The sequence below is a fragment of the Mastigoproctus giganteus genome, chromosome 3, assembly GCF_048544385.1.
Source record: "Mastigoproctus giganteus isolate SK-2022 chromosome 3, ASM4854438v1, whole genome shotgun sequence".
Lineage (NCBI taxonomy): Eukaryota > Metazoa > Arthropoda > Arachnida > Uropygi > Thelyphonidae > Mastigoproctus > Mastigoproctus giganteus.
Window position 1 is genome coordinate 128,305,196 of NC_143577.1, and position 20,974 is coordinate 128,326,169.

Sequence of the window (20,974 nt, forward strand, 5' to 3'; positions counted from 1 at the left end):
TAGTCATTTCCTGACTTTTCCACATCCTCCGTATTTGGTGGTCACAGGCTCAAACCCCGGTCTAATCAAGAAGCGTGTGCTATGCACTCCTGCTCCTGCCCACGGAGGAGCCTCCGATGCTGATATCCCACAGGATGAGCCTATAATATATGTTTGTGTCAGACGGCACCTGGGATTTCTCCCATCTCCGCAGCCTATCTTAGATTTACATGCAGAAGATGACATGGACATTGAACGGCCTAGTTTTTCAAAAAAAGAAAGGCTGAAACTAGATCGATTCAAACAGGCTGGATACAAAAAACAGACAGAACCATACACAACTGCTAAATCTAAATAATGCAAAACATTTTTCAATGGAACTGTCGAGGTCTACAAAGTAACATTTTTGATATTTATGACCTAATCGAACAGTACAATGCAATAAGCTTCTGCCTGCAGGAAACCAATCCAACCCCACAGGTGACTTCAGTGATTAAAAACTATAGTATCTATCAGCAAGATAGGAACAGTACTAACTCAACACGAGGCAGCATAGCCATACTTGTTGACAACAAAGTTCCTACAAAACAGATCCCTCTGCAGACCACATTAGAGGCTGTAGCGGTACGTTATCTGTAGTCTCTGTGTACCTTTCTCCAAACAAAGAATACACTGTGAAAGAACTGGAGGACCATATAAAACAGCTTCCATCTCCTTTCATTCTGCTTGGAGATTTCAGTGGGCATCATCCTATGTGAGGATCTCCCCAGATAGATAAACGAGGAAAAATCATTGAAACAGTACTTGACAACCAGAATCTCACCTTGTTAAACACTGGTGCTGACACTTATATCCACTTTCTCACTGGAACATCTACTGCTATAGATTTATCAATATGTTCCCCAAAACTGTTCCCACTCATTCATTGGTTAGTTTCAAATAACCCACTGAACAGTGACCATTATCTAATTATTTGCAAACTGCAAACACATAGAACCTCACACATAGCCAGACACATAAAATGGAAATTTACCAAAGCAGATTGGAAAAGCTCACCGATGCAGCTTCCTTTGATGATCAAATCATTAAAAGCCAGCCTGTAGATGATGTTACTGACCACATTACTACACAGATAATAACAACTGCAACCTGTGCTATACCCAAAACCAGAGTTGTTCCTCACCGACATGCCAGTATCTGGTGGAACGATGCATGCTGTGACACCAAAAAATAACAGAATAAAGCTTGGAATCTGTTTCATAAGAACCTAACAATGAACAACCTGATTAACTTTAAGAAACTTAAAGCTAGTGCTCGTTACTTTCAGAAAAAGGCAAAAAAAGACTCTTGGATCCGGTTTGCTTCCACCATTACTAAAAATACAGAAAATAAAAAAATTTGGGACAAAATCAAAAAACTGAATGGTAAATCCCTCCCAAAACCAACAGCCATCATAAGTTAGCATTAGAAAGGGCACATGATTCAAGAAAGCAAGCTTATATAGCATCAGCCCAAAAAAAAACACACCCACGCCCTCTTCTCATTTCAACCATCTACTCACTCCAAATGTTTGTCTAGTTCTGCCTTGAATCTGTTTAAGCTATCAACTTCTACAACAACAGATGGAAGTTTGTTCCAGCAATCAACGACCCCCTGGCTAAAGGCAAACTTGCACACATCTATCTATAATAGTCTTTCCTCAGTTTGAATTTATGCCCTCTCAGGTGATTATTCTGAGAAGGAGGAAGAATCCCATCAACACTGAGCATGCTCAAACCATTCAAAGCTTTATACACCTCAGTCAGATCACCTCGCAGGTGCCTAGTCTCTAGACACTGTAATTTGCAAAACTTAAGCCTTTCTTTGTAAGAGCAACTCTTTGTTCCATTCACTAATCTTGTTGCCCTTCTCTGTACTCATTTCAACAGCTCTACATCCTTCTTAAAATGAGCCCTCCAGACCTGTATACTCAAGGTGTGGCCTGTCCATTGCCTTATACAAGGGGATAATCACCTCCTTATCCCTAATAAAAAAAATTCCTGTATATCATTGACAAGACACCATGAGCTACTCTTGCAGACTGTCTACACTGCTCAGAAAAATTCATATCTGCCTGCACAATTACCCCCAACTCCTTTTCACTCTCTACCACTGTCAGTGTAGTATCACACAGTTGATACGTTATGCTGGAGTTACTGCTTCCCGTATGCAGTACTTTACATTTGTCAATGTTAAACTTCATTTGCCATCTCTCAGCTGATCTGCTCAACTTTTCTGGATCCTGTTGCAGCAGCGTACCGTCATTAGTGTCATTAACAACCCTGCCGACCTTCATATCGTCTGCAAACTTGAACATTAAGCCTGATATACTATCATCAATATCATTAATGAATACAGAAAATAACAATGAACCCAACACTGAACCCTTGGGGACTCCACTAATAACATTAGTCCACGAGCAGTGTCCATTGATTGCCATTCTCTGTCTTTTCCCTCCCAACCATCCCTTTATCCAATTAAGCAGCAATTTACCTCCAGTGCCACACTGCTCTAACTTGTGCAGCAGTCTTCCTTGTGCAACAGTATCAAAAGCCTTTCTAAGATCCAAGTATATGATATCAAAATTATTCTTTGCATCCAGCTCCTTTGTGACTACATCATAGTATCCAATCAAATTGGTTAGACAAGACTTCCCCTTAACAAACCCATGCTGTGTCCAATGTTAATTTCCCTAGAACAGAAGTTAAACTAACAGGTCTGTAATTACCTGTGTCTCCCTTTGATCCTCCTTTGTGTATTGGGATCACATTTGCACATCTCCAGTCCATGGGTACCTCCTCTGAGTCCAAGGAATCTCTCAAAATTATGACTAAGAGTTTGCTTACTTCCTTTGCTGCCTTGTTTAATATAATTAGTTCAATGTTAGATTCCATCCACCTCAGGTGCCTTTCTTCTGTTTATCTTCAACAATTTCTCCTCCACTTTACTCTCAGTTATTACAAGATTACCTAGCTTACTGCCAGAGTTTAATACACCACTGGCATTCCCCTCCCTGAATAACTCATCATGTGTGAATGTAGATGCAAAATATTCATTTAATTTGTTAGCTACCTGAGCAGGATCATTAACAGTTGAGTTATCAATATTAAGTGCACCAATCTGATTCATCCCCTTCCTCCTAGAATTTACATAAGAAAATAACTCTTTGCTGTTTTTCTTTGCATCCTTTGCCAAAGATTTCTCGCAATCTGCCTCTGCCTGCCTAACCTCCTTTGTGACTTGGTTACAGACCAGCTTATATCTATCATAGGCTTCTTTGTCACCTGTTAATATATATGTATCCCATGCATTTTTCTTCTCTGCCACATGTCCAATTAGTTTATCTGACATCCATTTAGGCCTAAATCTTGAACAATATTTGTTATTTGGTATGAAAAGTCTAGTAGCTTCCAAGATTATTTCTTTGAATGCTTCCCATTTTGAATTTGCTTTTGTAACATCATCAGTTGGTCCCACTGTATAGAATTTAAATACTCAGACCACTGTAGTCTCCTTTATGAAAGCAAAAACTCTTCCCTTTACCCCTACTTTGAGTAAATCCCACTTCAGCACACTGTGATCGCTTCCACCTAGTGGTTCATCTGCAGATTCTTAATGCATGAAGAATCACTACTGATAATCAAATCAAGAGTATTACTCCCTTTAGTTGCCTCCTGAACATGCTGCTGTAGAAAACAATCATCCAATAAATCCACAAAAGCCTTTCTAGTGTGGTGACCAACCCACAAATTCCAGTCAATCTCTGGGAAATTAAAATCCCCATTATAAGACACTCTGATTTACTGGTCCACTCTCTTTCTCTGCACAATTGCTTATTATACTCATCAGATTCATTAGGCCTATAACACACACCTATTCTCATTTTTCCTTTCCCAGTGTTTATGCGACACCAAACAGACTCAACATTGCATTGTCCACCAACATCAATTGGATGCACTTCCTTAGATTTTATGTGTTTCTTAACTAACAGCATAAGCCCTTCTGTATATCCTTTCTGTACACATTGTATTCCCCAAATTCCAATTCTGCACTGCTTATGTCTGTGTGACACCACGTCTCTGATACGGCAACAATATCTGCCTTTAATGTCTTGAATAGCACTTCCAGGTCATCAAATTTATGAACTATGAGCAAATATTTGCTGCTTATCTCAGTTGATTTCACTGGGGCGTTCGACACCCTTTGATGGCTGAGCATCCTCGCATAGCTGAGGAGGGCGGAACTGCCCCAAAACCTATATTCTTGCATCAAAAGCTACCTCTCAAATAGAAGAGTTGTTGTTGTTGATGTTGTTATTTGGATTTTAGGAGCATTAGCAACTAAGGCCATATTGCTCCAGGGATATGCGGTGGTCATTCCCTGACCTTTCTGCATCCTCCATATTTGGTGGTCACGGGCTCGAACCCCGGTGTAATCAAGAAGCATGTGCTATGCACTGCCGCTCTTGCCCACCTGGCTACGGAGGCGCAAAGAGTTGTCGTTAAGACGCCCTTTGCCAAATTTGAACGATAAATACATAGGGGTTGCCCGCAGGGCTCTGTGCTTGGACCTCTCCTCTGGAACTGTGTGCTGGATGAATTTCTGGCCATGGATCTGGGGTATGTCTGAGCACAGGCCTTTGCGGACGATCTCACCTTGCTCATAACCGGAAACTCTAGGACGCAAATTGAAATTGTTGCCAACAGTGCCCTGACTGTTATGCAACACTGGACCAAGCTACATCGTCTACAAATATCACCGATCAAAACTCAATCCATCTTGCTAAAAGGGCACCTTGCCTCAACGAGACCACCACTAATCAAAATACAGGACAAACCATTAAACTAACAACCGAGCTAAAATACCTGGGCATCACCCTGGACAGAAGCCTCACCTTCCTACCACACCTAAAAAATTTACAGAAGAAAATGAAAAAATATGCAGCAATGATAAATAGAGTGGCAATAAAAGACTGGGGGCTGAAGAGGTGCACCCTTGCCCCCTTATACAAAGCTGTATTCATCCCTGCGGTGACTTATGCCTCTGGAGTCTGGTACAACAAAGCCACGACTGTGGTAAATTCTAGAAAGCTTCTCACCATCCAAAGACCGGCACTACTCACCGTGACAAGTGCTTAGCACACAGTCTCCATCCCCCCCCGCACTACAAGTGATGACTGGAAGCCTGCCCCTTGACCTGGAGGTGGCTTGAGCTGGGATGAATTTCCAGATTGGTCAGGGCAAAAGCACCACATACAAAGAGTTCACCACAGATTCTGCAAGCAACAGAGCAAATGAAAAGAAGCGGCTTCTGGCTTACCTCCATTGGATATGGCAACAACGCTGGTCCCAAACAGCAAAGGGACAAATAACAAAAAAATTCATCCCTGAGATAAATACAGTCTACCCAATGCTACCGACCTGGTTTTCCCCAGGTCTTCATGTTACATATCTGATGACAGGACATGGTGCCATCAGAGCCACCTTCCAACTAGTGGACAACCCCCTGTGTGTCTGCGGGTCCCTTGAGACTTGGGACCACATGGTGCGTGAATGCCAACACTACGAGGACCTCAGATTAGTATTAATTACCAAGATTCAATTCATCCCGAGAAATAATGACCACCACCTTCTGGAGAGTGCCGAGACTTTCAGAGCCTTCTCAGACTTTGCCCAGGCTGTATATGCCAAGCGACAAACTTTACGACAACCAACAAACTCCAACTAGGAAAGGAGTGAGATAAATGACAACAAAAGGAAATACCAACAATGGAGAAAGTGCAAACAACAAAACACCTAGAAAAACAGCAACCACAAACAGCTTCCTCCCAACCCAACAGTTGACTCAACAACCACAGCTGATCACAAGAATTAGTGACAACTGGCACTGCACACCTGACTTAAACCAGAAATAAGATAAAAGAAAATTAATCCCAAGGAAAGGGCACATGGATGTGACAAACTGACCAGCACCACAAGGAAAGGACAACCAAGATATTGGAATGAAGACCAGGACAGCAGCTGATCGCTGCCTAAGCCATACGGCGACCCAGGCTAGACACCTAGCCCAGCCTTCTTCCAACCCCTATCCCTGACAGAGGAGGTAACTTTTTGGCACCTCCCCCACCTTCCCTCTGGTGTGGCATAGGCATGCCACACTGCCTAGCAGGGGTCACTCTTCTATCAACCCCTTACTTCTAATTCTACCCCCCCAGTCTTCAGCCTCCCCTCCCTCCCACTATTATCTTTCATCTAGCATATAGCCCACACATCTAAATTTAAAAACATCAAAATTTTGCCTGACCTATTACGCCTTTTAATACATTTCTCTAGTGTTCAACCCCAACCAGCGTTTCCTAACAGCAGTCTCATTAAGCATTTACGTGAAACGTGTGAATTTTTATTTTTTATATTTTTTAAAGTTTTTTTAATTTTTTTTTATTTATTTATTTTTTTTTATAGGCCCTAGCCACTGAAATCCCAGGAAACTAGGTAGCAGGACCTGCCAGAGCAACTTGTGATGCTGGACACACCCAGCTAGCCTCCACATGGCAAGGTATGGGCAACGTCGGGCTCCATTATTTCAAGTCTGGCTTGACAGTGTACTGTCCTCGGTACAGCGAGCACACGCGGAGATGGGAGAAATCTCAGGTGCCATCTGACACGAACATACCTGTCCCTGTCCAGTTACCAATTGAATGTAGTGTTTTTACAACTCAACTCTATGCAATAAAAATGGCTTTGAATCTCCTTAACGACCTATTAAATACCCAGGTCGTAATATATACAGACTCTTTAAGTGGCAAACCCAGATAGGAAACAAACTTCTTGAGATAAAACAGAATCCACAGTTGTGGAGATCCAGTTTCAGACTAAACAGACACGAAGAGGTCGTGCTTGCAAGAGCAGGAATTGGCCATACACATCTAACGCACCTGTTTTTACTGTTAGGAGAAGATCCTTCACTTTGCTTACACTGTAGCTTCCTACTTACCCTTAAGCATATCCTAATTGAGTGTGCACATTACCATTCAGTTAGAATGAATGTTTCAAATCACAGCTTAATTTACAAAACCTCTACAACTATCCAATATACTTGGAGATGATAGCAATTTCTCAGAACTTTTTACTTACCTGAAAATGATCAATGTTTACAGTCCCTTTTAGACCTATTTCCTATAACGTACAAGTCATTTCTAGACCAAAGTAACAGGCGCAATTTGGCCATAGTAGCCCTTGTGCCATTAAACCCCACTCCAACAACAATAACATTTATTTCCCGCTGGCCACAGGTCGGTCCTGAGGTGGAATCATCTGCTGGCACCACCTTGCACTGGTGCGGGATGTTTATTCATTTTATTAACTTATTTTTATCTTTATTTTTTTCTGATCATTATTATTATTGTATTTATTTATTTTATTATTTTTTTTTCTTCAAAAATCTTTTTACTTTAAATTTTTTATTAATTTACTGTTTTATATTATTTTATTTGCTCATATTTTGAGTGATTTCGATATTCAATACATGACACTCGAGGTTTGCTGCAGTTTGCGCTCAGTTGTGGCCCGCCTCCTCGTGGCGTAGATGGGTATCAGGATGCACCTTCCTGGTGCTTGTTGCTTCCTGATTGCAAAGCGGCCAGAAACAACTAAACAATATAACAAACATATACACAACACAAACATAGCATTGCACACATTTCTGATCTTTCTGCAGAGTTTTTGTAACATCACAATGTATAACGCCAGAGTTGAACTAGCATTTGGGAGTGCCTTACATAAGATACTATACATACATCCCTCCTTTTTTTTATAGCGTGATTCCATTTACCATATTACGTGTCCAGATTGTGGAATGTGTTATGTTGGTGAGACTGCCAAGATATTAAAAGATCATGTCTCAGAGCATGAGGTGGCTCTCCACACTACCAACTTTCAATGCTCTACTGTTGCTGAACATTATTGGATTGAGCAACATAACTTGATCCTGTCATGACATAGATACTGTTGATTACTTACATGATTACTGTCAGTGCTCATGGCTAGAGGCACTCCACATAGTTAACTGCAGCCATACTATGAATCGCAATAGGCGAGTTCATATACACCCCATTATGGAGTCTGCCATTCTACAGTGTAATGAGCACTGCCATGCATTACACATGCATAGTACTGTGCCGCCGGCACCGGACTGGGCATAATTGTTTGGTTTTACAATTATGCCCAGTCATTTTCGGTTATATTACCCAGTGTATATATACTCAGTGCACCATACACTAACTGGCTGATGAAAAGACACCTTTAAAGCAAAGGTCATGTGTATCATAAGTAAAACTCCATTAGTTGTCCTGGCAGCCTGTCTACAGCTTAGAAAACTTCATATCTGACTGCCACAATTACCCACAGGTGTTTTTCACTTTCCACTGCACAGTGTAGTACTATACAATTGGCATATTAATCTAAGATTACTGCAACCCATATGCAGTACCTTGCATTTGTCAATGTTAAATTCGACTGCCATTTGTCAGTCCATTGGACTAATTTTTCTACATCTTGCAGTAGCTTACTATGATTACTTCATTAACCACCCTGCCAACCTTTGTATCATCTGATAACTTGGACATTAAGCCTGATATAACTTCATCAGTATCATTAATAAATATTGAAAAGAGCAATGGGCCCAGTATCAAACCTGGGGGGACTCCATCAGTAATATTACTCCATGAAGAGTAGTGCCCATTAATAACCTCTCTCTCTCTCTCTCTCTCTCTCTCTCTCTCTCTCTCTCCCCCCCCTTCCTTTATCCATAGTAACAACTTGCCCTTAATGCGGCGCCTCCATAGCCAGGTGGGTAGGAGTAGCAGTGCGTAGCACACACTTCTTGATTAGACCAGGGTTCGAGCCTGTGACCACCAATTACGGAAGATGCGGAAAGGTCAGGGTATGGCCACCGCATATCCCTGGAGCAATATGGCCCTAGTTGCTAATGCTCCTAAAAACCAGATAACAACAGCCCTTAATGCCACACTACTCCAATTTGTACAGCAGTCATTTATGTGCAACAGTATCAAAAGCTTTCCTGAAATCTTTTGGGTTAGTTTCCTTTTGTTAAATAAACAGATAATAATAATAAAAATCCAAGTGTAGTCTAACCTCTATATAATGAAATCGATCGTTCCCTTGAAAAAATTCGTTAAGCAGAAATTTCGTCATAGAGCAATATGACCTTTTCAACAGTAAAAAATACTGTAAATTCAGAAATATAGTAAAAAGTGGGAAATAAATGAGAAGTACGTGAGAATGAATAAATTTTCTAGCATTTTAAAACAATTAATTTATTAATGCACACATAACCCCAATGGCTCACATCTGGTAAGTATGGGCTTGACACACCCAGGGTCCTGAGCTGGATATCATCATTCTTCTCTTTCTTGGTGATCGCCTTCTGACTCTCTCTCTCTCTCTCTCTCTCTCTCTCTCTCTCTCTCTCTCTCTCTCTCTCTCAAGGTAACTCAGAAATTTTTTTTTTGGTAAAAAAGTCTCAGGCTTTCTTGCACCGTATGGCTAATGATAATAATATTAAGAAATGACAACTTACATGATGCGCACAATGTATTAGTACACTTTTAAGAATTATGTCGTAAAATAATTGATTTTTTGTTGTACACTGGATTCTGCTGTACACTGTTCATAAAAATGTTCGCATTTGTTTAAACACTCAAATATATTTTCTGTTATATCTTCTTTCCACTGTGGGCCTCGACACAAAGTTTCAAATGCTGCCAACATTTCATGTCTGGAAGGTTTAATATTGCCCTCATTTTCATCAACTTCATCATTGATATTGTCACTAGTTTTTTAAATGCACTCCAAAATGTTGGAGTCACTGGGATATTCAGCTACTATGACATCATTATCAACTCCTAAAAATTTGTCAAGAATAATTTCTCCACAGATCAAACCTAGCTTGGAACTCTTCCCAAGGTTGCTCAATGCCTTGTAGTAGTTCATCCCTCTCATCACTGTTAATTAGCAATTTAGCAAAACCTGCTTTTGCGGAACAATTCTTAATCGTTGTTTCCGTCACATCTTGTCTCCACGTTTTCTCTAACTCTGATATGCACATCCACAAATCTATATCAGAATCTATAGGTTGGTTGGTTTCTATTTTCAGTATGCGCCTTCAATAGTGCATTTTCAAATACTTGGCCCATTTTCTGCAGTTTAGACGGGGTATTTGGAGGGAAGAAAACAAGCTTCACACTTGTAAGTTTCAAAATTACTAAGTGAAGGTGAGCAGGGCAGTTGTCAACAATCAATACAATTTTTCAGTTTTCTTTCGTCACCTTTCAATCAAAATTAAAATCCACTGTTCAAAATTTAAACTGTTTCTTTCCAATGGGTATAGTCTTCTGCAATTGTAACTCCACTTTCATCCGAAATAACTTTTTTGAGTAAGCCATGTCGCTGTTTAAATTTGTCCAGCTAACCAGAACTCTCTTGGAATGTTTTATGCTCCAGAAAAGAAGCATACTCCATAGCCTTTACTTTTATTTATGGCCCTGATGTTGGCACGTTTTGGTCTCGAATCAACTTCATCCACTTAAAAACTGCTTCATCTACATCTTCATACAGGCATAATTTGCATGCTTCCGATTGGGTCCCATTTCCTCGAACAGTTTGAAAATCGAAACAGAGTTTTTCAGAATGGTTAACATACTACTGGCAGGAATACCAAATTTTAAAGCAATTTCGTTTTCTTTCTTTTTTTAATGCCTCGATCTACACTATTAAGCACCTCCACTTTTTCGCACTACACTAAAGGACACTGTAAGGTATTGTTTTAACTTTGTTATATGGAAACTATTTTCAATGTAATGAACAAGGCAAAATCAAAAAACTTTGCTACATAGAAAAATTCGCTATATGGAAGTTCAGTGAAGAGAGGTCCCACCAATTAAATTGGCCAGAAAAGACTGCCTCTTAATAAATCCTTGCTGTGAATGCAGTGTAATTTCATTACTGTCTAGATGGGCCTGCATTACTTCTTTATCCGGTGACTCCATTATTTTCACTGGAACAGACATTTAGTTAACAAGTCGGTAATTACTTGTGCCACTTTTTTGTTTTTTTCTGGATCAAATTCACCACTGTCGCACAAGCAGTTAAAACAGTTTTTAAAAGATGCTGATGTTTAGTAAGCATTAGCAGAGGCATATGATGTAAGAAAACAAGCTTAAACAGCATCCGCCAAAAAAAAAAAAAAAAAAATCCACTTCCCACTTCACCGGTTCACTCAAAAAGTTTGCTGGTTCTTCCTTGAATTTACTTTAGCTATCAACTTCCACAAGACAGGTAAAAGTTTAATAATTTTCAAATAGATATTTACAGTATACCCAGTATAAAATAAAATATAAGTACAAATTCAGTAGCTTTCGGAACTCGTGTCCCTTTATCAACTGACAAATTTGAATACATTACAAGCAAAGTGTGGCACGTTACTCATTCGTCGTTGTTGTAGCACGGACGTGTGCTGCCTTGCGCCAGTGATCATCCATCAATAAAACGATTGTCTCTAGGATGGGATGTATACGCATGCCTTTCTGGCGATTTAATGCCTTAGGGTTGTTTATTATGTTTAGTGACTCTAGCCATAGGCGGTGGCGAAAGTGTCGCGCGTGGTCCACTATCTCAAAGTCGCGTTTGGGGTCAAGATCGTGGTTGGTAGCCCAAAAATGTTCTGCAAGCGCGGACTGGTCAGTTTCGGCAAGCCGGATTGCTCTGTCGTGTTCCGTGAGGCGATCCTGGAGACGTCTCGATGTCTCACCTACGTTGCAACTGTTACAGGCCCTACAGGTGATACGGTACACTACATTGCTGCGTAAGACAGGTGTGACAGGGGTCTTCACACTGGAGACAAGTGAACGTAGGTTCCTACCTGGTAATTGCACACATTTGATGTTGTAACTTCTCAGGATCTTCGAGATACGTCCTGACACTCCTGGATAGTACGGAATGTAGGCGGATGATATGCCGACTTGCTTCGGAGGTCTTGGGTTGGAAGTAAGTTCTTGTGCCTGTAACAAGCATCTGTTTAGTACATGGGATGGATAACCGCATCTGGTTAGGTCCGCCTTCACACGGGAGATCTCGTTACGTCTAATTGTGTCGGTGCTGGAATGGCTCCAGGCCCTGGAGAACAGGGTGCGGGCAGTGCTATTGAGATGGCTTGGAGCGTGGCCGGACCCGTAGTTGGTGAATTGACCGCACCACATGGGTTTGCAGTATACTGAGGTCTCTAGATGTGGGCCTACGCGATGCACTAGCACGTCCAGAAACGGGAGCGAACCGTCCACCTCTGATTCTACGGTAAACTTGATGAAATTGGATAGAGAGTTGAGGTATTCTAGTAGTACCGTTTCAGAACCACGTGGTATTATGGTAAAAATATCGTCGACGTATCTACACCACGTTGTAATAGGTGTAGGTGGGTTCTGGTGTATCTGCTTCTCCAGATCTTCCATGGCGATGTTAGCTACTACGGAACTGACAGGGGCACCCATAGCAGTGCCATGTACTTGTTTGTAGAGTGAGTCTTCAAAGGTGAAGATGCTGCTAGAGAGGCATAGGTTGAGGGCGGTACAGATGTCATCAGTGGATAGTGACGTCCTGGATTGGAGGCTTAAGTCGCTCTCAAGGAGCCTTCTGGCGCAGTGCAGTGACCAGTCCGCGCTTGCAGAACATTTTTGGGCTACCAACCACGATCTTGACCCCAAACGCGACTTTGAGATAGTGGACCACGCGCGACACTTTCACCACCGCCTATGGCTAGAGTCACTAAACATAATAAACAACCCTAAGGCATTAAATCGCCAGAAAGGCATGCGTATACATCCCATCCTAGAGACAACCGTTTTATTGATGGATGATCACTGGCGCAAGGCAGCACACGTCCGTGCTACAACAATGACGAATGAGTAACGTGCCACACTTTGCTTGTAATGTATTCAAATTTGTCAGTTGATAAAGGGACACGAGTTCCGAAAGCTACTGAATTTGTACTTATATTTTATTTTATACTGGGTATACTGTAAATATCTATTTGAAAATTATTAAACTATGGACCCCAGTACTCCAGGCCCATTTGTCACTACAGATAAAAGTTTGTACCAGCAATCAACTACCCACTCGCTAAAGGCAAATTTCTGCACATTTATTCAACAACTGTCTTTCCTCAATTTCAGTTTATGCCCCCTCAGGTTTGTAAACTGAGCAAGAGGATGTATCTCATCAGCATTGAGCCTGCTCAATCCATTCAAGGCCTTATACACCTCAATCACATCACCTCGCAAGCGCCTAGTCTCCAGACACTGAAATTTGCAGAACTTAAGCCTTTCTTCATAAGGCACCCTTTTATTCCCATCGCCAGTCATGTTGCCCTTCTCTGTACTCATTCTAACAACTCTACATCCTTCCTAAAATAAGGCTTCCAGACCTGTATGTAGTACTCAAGGTGTAGTCTGATCATTGCCTTATACAAAGGTATAATCACCTACTTATCCCTACTAGCAAAATTCCTGTATATCATTGACAAGACCCCCATGACCTGCTCTGGCAGCCTTTCTGCACTGCTCAGAAAACTTCATATCTGACTGCACAATTACCTCCAGGTCTTTTTCATTCTCTACTACACTGAGTGTTGTTCCATACAGTTGGTACATTTCTGTGGGATTACTGCTACCCATATGCAGTACTTTGCATTTGTCTTAGCCCATCTGCCCAACATTTTCTAGATCCTGTGCCAGTAGCGTAGCTACCCTTTTTCGGGCCCGGAGGCAAAGAACATGCTCAGGCCCCTACTTAATTAATGAAAATTGCAAAAAGAGGAGACAGCCAAAGACTGGGCCCCTAAAGGGGCTGGAGGCAATTGCCTTGCCTGCCTACATGATAGCTATGCCACTGCCTGTTGCAGTAGCATACTGTCATTGCTGCCATTAACAATCCTGCCAACCTTTGTATCATCTGCAAACTTGGACATTAAGCCTGATATACCTTCATCAATATCATTGATAAATATACAAAACAACAATAGACCCAACACTGAACCCTGTGGGACTCACTAATAACTTTTAATTCCCCTTTGTGAATTGGAAATACATCGACACATCTCCAGTTCATAGAGATCTCCCCTAAATCCAAGGATGCTCTCATAATTATGGCTATAGGTTTGCTTAACTCCTTTGCTGCTTTCCTTAATATAAATGGAAAGATCCCATCCTCCTTAGGTGCCTCTTTTTATGTTTAGCTTCAACAATTTCTCTTCCATTTTTCTTTCAGTTATCACAAAATCATTTAGCTCCCTGTTAGAGTTTGATAACCCTCTGGCATCCCCTTCCTTAAAGAATTCCTCATGTGTGAATGTAGGTGCAGAATACCTATTCAGTTTCTTTGCAACCTGAGCAGGGTCATCGACAGTTAAACCATTGACAACAAAAGGACCAATGTGATTAAACCCCTTCCTATTAATAAGTCATGCTGCTGTTCTTTGTATTTTTTGTCAAACACTTGTAATCTGCCTTAGGTTGCCTAACTTCCCTTGTGACTTGATTACAGATTAGTTTATATCTACCATAGGCTTCTGATACTTGATAATTTATATGCATTTTTCTTCTCTGCCATGAATCTAATGATTTCATCATTAGATTCATGGCAGAGAAGAAAAATCCATTTAAGTCTAAGCCTTGAAGTCGGGCCATACATTCTAAATCACCCTGTGGTGTTACAGGTTCCAGAAATTTGGGCATTTCTAAACAGCCTGTAGGGCAATACAGTTTACCAGACTTCTACCCTAGGGAATGCAACACCTCCCAGATAAAAAGCACAAACTGCCAAAAGGATTGCCCTGCATATTCCAGATCATGCAATTGCGAAACAAATTCTGAAACAACCTTCCTTCATACGTATTTCCTGAAAATCACAGTCTACAGAAGTTCAAGTCTAATGTCGACAAATATCTTCTTTCATACTCTCAACCTCCAACCCAAGCACAGTAGTAAGTACTATAGGTTCTAATACCTCTCATGTTTGGGGTTGTCATAAAAAAAAAAAACATTGCTTGAAAATTGAAAAGGCAATCAAAAAATATAAAGTAGATCGTTACATCACATACCAGGAAGCAAAATAATGTGCCTTAAGGTGATTTGAGTGTAAGACCTCTTACATTCATTTCACTTTAAAGCACATTATAAATGCCAGGGCTTGAGCAGGGTCATCAACCGTTAAACCATTGATACAAAGAGGACTAATATGATTCAACCCATTTTACTATTAATATAAGTATAGAAGTCTCACTTCTGTTCTTTCAATTCTTTGCCAGACTCTTCTCGTGTTCTGCTCGTAATGCTGGGTTGTCCTGGTTGCGCACTAGTAAGTAAATTGAATTTTTTATTGTTTTCTGCCTGGCTCTTAAAACTTTTAGCTGACTCAGAATTTCAATAAATTTGTCCAGATTCAGACAGATTTACTAAATTTGACCAAAGCTGGACTGGAGACCTGTTTGTGATGATAGTTCAGTAAGTTCTCAATGTGAGTGAAATTGATATATCATCTTTCAAACAAATGGCAAACTAACATCTTGGTGATGACAATTGTTCAAAAATAATGCATACTAAGGCAAATCATTGAAGCCCATGGTCCTCCCTTACATATTTGGAGGAAAACATTACTTCTCTTGTAAGCCACAAAAATCTGCAGTCTTCCTTCTCATCCTAATTGGAGATGCCTGTACAGTACCAAATGGGAGTCCTTTTACAATAGTAAACCAAATGAAAACCAACCTACTCCACTTAGAAATCAGCAATATATTTCAGGACATGACACCTCCTGATCCACCTTGTACAAATATTCCTGCAATTTACGATGACTATTTCCAGCAGTGGGGAAAGAATGCTTTGTCTCCCTCCAATAGTGCACAGTTACATGAAGCTTACTCTGCTTCTAATTCACAGGCCTGTAAAATCTATACACATGGATCAAAAACTGAGACCCAAATAGGTGCTGTGGCAATCTTCCCTTCATTCTCCACTTCTGTCTCATTACCAATAGAATGCAGTATCTTCACTGCTGAGCTTTATGCTATGAATTTGGCTCTCGATCAGATTATTAAACTTTTAATTACTCCTGCATTAATATACACTGACACTCAGTGCTGTCTCTGCTATGAGTACTAATACGAGTTCCTCTCACCCTATAATAAAACAAATACATTCTAAACCAGGCCTGGGCAAACTATGCCCCGCAGCCGCTGCACATTTTTGTGCAGCCCGCGAGCTTTAATTGTATTTTCGAAAAAAGTTTACTTATTTTATGCCTTTTTGAAAAATAAATTTGTATATGTAATACATTATAAAATTTGTCGACTTGTAAACTGTTTTATCATCTCTATTGTTCAAATTGAGATAGAATTTGAAATTGTGCGTGAACCAGAGTGAGCCAACGCACCGGCAGCAGTTCCAATCTGTTTTCTCTGACGGCCATCCCGCAGTTAGTTTTTTTGCGTTATCTTCGGTTATCATCTTGGTGCCAGTAGCAATAAAAATAATATTTATGCCCTTTTAAAATGAATAAAAAATTAAAAATTCAACAAGGGCATTGTGTCTTCAATGAAGAGTGGAACACAAAATATTTTTTTGCTAACAAAAATAACCAGATTATTTGTCTCATCTGCCGGGAGAGGGTCTCAGTGTTGAAAGAGTACAATATTAAAAGAAATTTCACTACTAAACATTCCAAATATGGTGCCAATTTAACTCCGGAAGCGAAAAAGAAAACTGCTGATGGATTGATTCAAAATTTATCTATAGACAACAAAATGTGTTTACGCGGCTAACTAAGGAAAAAGAAGCTACTATACAGGCAAGTTTTGTTATTTCTCATATAATTGCAAAAAGCAACAAGCCTTTTTCTGATGGAGACTATTATGACTGAAGCTTGTGGAATTATATGTCCTAACATTAAACACAAATTTGAGAATATAAGTTTATCTCGGCGAACCGTAGTAAGAAGAATTGAATGTATTGATACAAATTTGAATGAGCAATTATTATCAGTATTAGAATCCATAACATGGTACTCGATAGCTCTCGACGAACTGATATATTTGAAAAATGCTTAACAAAATATAATTTACAATGGAACAAAATGGTAAGCGTAACAACTGATGGAGCACCAAGTTTGACAGGTAAGAATGTTGGAGCACTAAAGAAAATTCAGGATAAAATTTGTGAAAATTATCCTGATTATAATTTAATTACAATTCATTGTATTATACATCAACAAGTATTATGTAAAAATGTGTTAAAAGTTGAACATGTCACATCTTGTATTATTAAACTAGTAAATTTAATACGATCGAGAGGCCTGAAACACAGACAGTTCGTTAATTTTCTTTAAGATATTGAATCTGAGTGCACAGATATTCCTTATCATAGCCAAATTCGATGGCTTAGCTTAGGAAAAGTCTTCAGCGAGTATGGGATCTTAAAGATGACATCATTCTATTTTTAAAACTGAAAAATATTATGGACTTTCCCAAATTAACTGATAATAACTGGATTTGTGATTTTGCATTTACCCTGGACATCGTGACATACTCTCAACACTGTGTTACAAGGGAAAAATTTAACCCATGATATGTTAAAAAGTTTGAATGGATTTCAATTAAAACTCCAATTGTTTGATTGTTATTTGGTTTTTAGGAGCATTAGCAACTAAGGCCATATTGCTCCAGGGATATGCGGTGGTCATTCCCTGACCTTTCCGCAACCTCCATATTTGTTGGTCATGGGCTCCAACCCCGGTCTAATCAAGAAGCGTACACTACACACTGCTGCTCCTTCCCACCTGGCTATGGAGGCACCAAAACTCCAATTGTTCCTTCGACATTTATTGATTAACAAGGTAGACCACTTTCCAACCATGAAGTTGCTGAAGATTCCAGAAAATAAATATGAAACATGTTGTGAAATTATCAGCGCTTTGAATGATGACTTTTCACGAAGATTCGGCGACTTCCGAAAAATTGAGGAAAGTTTGGCAATAATGCACGACCCATTTTCAATAGAAATTGATAGTGCACCAAGTGAACTACAACTTCAGATTATAGATCTGCAGTGTGATATCGATTTAAGAGAATTGCACCGTCATGTGGATATCTGTAAATTTTACAATACTCTTAATTCGGACAAATTTGACAAAAATGTTGGTTATTTTTGGATCAACCTACATATGTGAACAAACATTTGCCATCATGAATCTAAATAAAAATTCTTTACGATCAGACATCACCGATGAACATTTACAAGCAGTTTTAAGAATCTCAACTACAAAATTAACACCCAAAATTAAAAAAATGTTAAAAGATGTAAAACAGTTCCATTCATCTCGTTAAATTCTTGGTTGTTAGAGAATATTTTTTTTTTATGTTATATTTCTTCTTCATGTTAACAAATAACATATATCTAAAAATAGTATTTAACATGCGGCCCGCCTTCTTTTTGAATTCCTAATGTGGCCCTTCAGCCAAAAAGTTTGCCCAGGCCTGTTCTAAACTATATACAATGAGTTGAACCAAACTGTGACATTCTGCTGGATCTCAAGGCATTCTGAGATAGCAGGAAATGAAAGAGCAGATCTTGCAGCCAACCAACCAGATACACTATTTCACAGACTTTTCAAGTTCCACATACTGATTACAAACACATTATCCATAAAGCATGTTATAAAAGCTGGTCAACAATCTGGAGTGGTTATCCAGGAAACAAACTTTACCGAATAAAACCAGACCCGAAGCTGTGGCTCTCCAATTTCTGGAAAAGCAGGTGAGAAGAAATAATTCTAGGAAGGCTAAGGATTGGGCATATCCACCTCACTCACATGTATCTCCTAGCAAGCGACAGCACCCCCAATGCACATCAGGTCATGTACATGTTCGTCATTTATTAGCAGACTGTCCTCATCTTTTTAATATCTGCTCAAACACCTTTAAATCAATTACTAATGCACAGTCATGCCTAAAATTATTGCAGATTCTTGGAGATGATCCTAATAAGAAAGAACTGTTTACCTTCCTAAATCAGATTGGAATATATAATAAAATATAACAGTTATTACAATAAAGTTAAAATATATTAACCATTAGAAAGACACGATATGGCCCTGGCAGCCTTTTGAATTTGTTGTTAAATTCAAATTTAAATGTTAACAACCAAAACAAATCTTGGAAATTTGAAGGCTGTTTTGTTGTGAACATTAAGGACTTTTTATACAGTGATATAATTCTGAAAAGTTTATCATAAAGCAGCAAGCTGTTTTATGATTTCAAAGTTCTTGTTTACTCCCTATGGTAACCAGTCACTGGTTTATTTGCAATATAAGGAATATTAAGTACATGTCTTAGCTATAAAATACTGACATTTTTATATAAATTAATAATCATGGTTGTCTAAAATGTATAGCAATTGAAGGTGTTTAATATATACGAGGGGTGATCATTTAATTCGCAGACTAGTGCAGGGTCTTATCTTAATTTTCAAAATCTGAATTGTCTGTAGATTTCTCCTTCCCAAAATACTCTCCCTTGAACTTTACACACTTTTGCCACCATCGTACCCACACATTAAATGCTTCTTGCAAGCCATTTTCCAAAAGACCCCAAAATACTTTCATTGTGGCTCTGTGAGCATCATTGTGCCAGACACAAAACGCTTGCCTTTCAGAGTTTTTTTTCAGACATGGAAACAAGAAGAAATCACATGGGGCTAAGTTCATTGAATAAGGGGGATGTGGCAGAACCTCACCACCTATGGCATGGATCACTGCCTGCACAATATTAGCTGTATGGCAGCCTGGCATTGTCTTGATGGAGAAACTACTTCACTCTGGAAAGTTTGGTCACACCAGAATATGGGCGTCCTACCAAGACACTCATTACCATATACTTCATTCATCTCTTTAACTGTTTCCAGTGAATTTAAGTCCCATCTGACACAATAGCGAATCACATATTGCTGTTCAATCTATATGTTCAACAAGATACTTGCTTCAAAACGATCGTCAGCACGCAGCTAGTCTGTTCACTAGCAGTCATGAAGATCACCTCCCTCTAGCAGCAGTTAAGGAAAGTTTGTGCAGTAAGCATAAAATCTTGCACCAGTCCACGAATTAAATTATCACCCCTCGTACCTATATATTTTGTTTTATTTATTTATTTATTTTTTTTTTTAATTCTGTCTTAGTTTAAATACTTCTTGATACTTCCCTTTTCCATGCTGCCTACCTCCTATTTTACTTTACATATGTTATATATATGTAATTTTGAATTTGTCCATATGTAACATAAGTTTTATTTGTTTATTTTAAAAAAAATGCATACAATGGAGAAACTAAATCTTGTATTTTATATTCTGTAGCCATATCAACAACCAATATTAATTCAACATCTTCAACAGTATGTGTAGAACAGGTAATATTTTTATGGTATATTTTTAAAGTATATTTTTATTTCTTAAATGTAGAACAAGTAAAATATTTTTAACATGCTGTTTGAATAAGACAGTCATGAAATTTTGCCATAAACACAATCCCAGAATTATTTTCTTATATTCTAAAGAAGTAAAACTAGTTATATTTTTCTACTTGTTGTTTTTGAATACAATGATATAATTTTATATCTTCTTGGATATTTTTTAGAATTTATCAGGTTCTAATTTAGTAAGTTATGAACTGCAGGCAGCACGAAGAATGTTAAATTGATTGTAATGTTATGGCTGTTGTTTGATTTTATACATTCCGTTTCAGGTTATATCTTTTAAACCTTCTAAAAGTTATATTTTTCAGGTCACAGTTTCAGTTCTGAGTACATTTCTCTTGGCCAAACAATTTCTCTGTGCTTAAAAAGT

The 20,974-nt window shown here is 39.1% G+C and overlaps 1 protein-coding gene across 7 annotated transcripts in view; it reads left to right on the top strand.

Moving 5' to 3' along the window:
* The window catches only part of LOC150088264 (ralBP1-associated Eps domain-containing protein 1-like), a 791,977-nt gene that overhangs the window by 757,128 nt on the left and 13,875 nt on the right, over window positions 1-20,974 (top strand). For all 7 annotated transcript variants that reach the window (XM_090369416.1, XM_090369413.1, XM_090369418.1 and 4 more), the window contains one exon: window positions 20,486-20,538. In XM_090369416.1, the coding sequence (XP_090225542.1) occupies window positions 20,486-20,538 (53 nt within the window). The remainder of the gene's footprint in view (window positions 1-20,485; window positions 20,539-20,974) is intronic.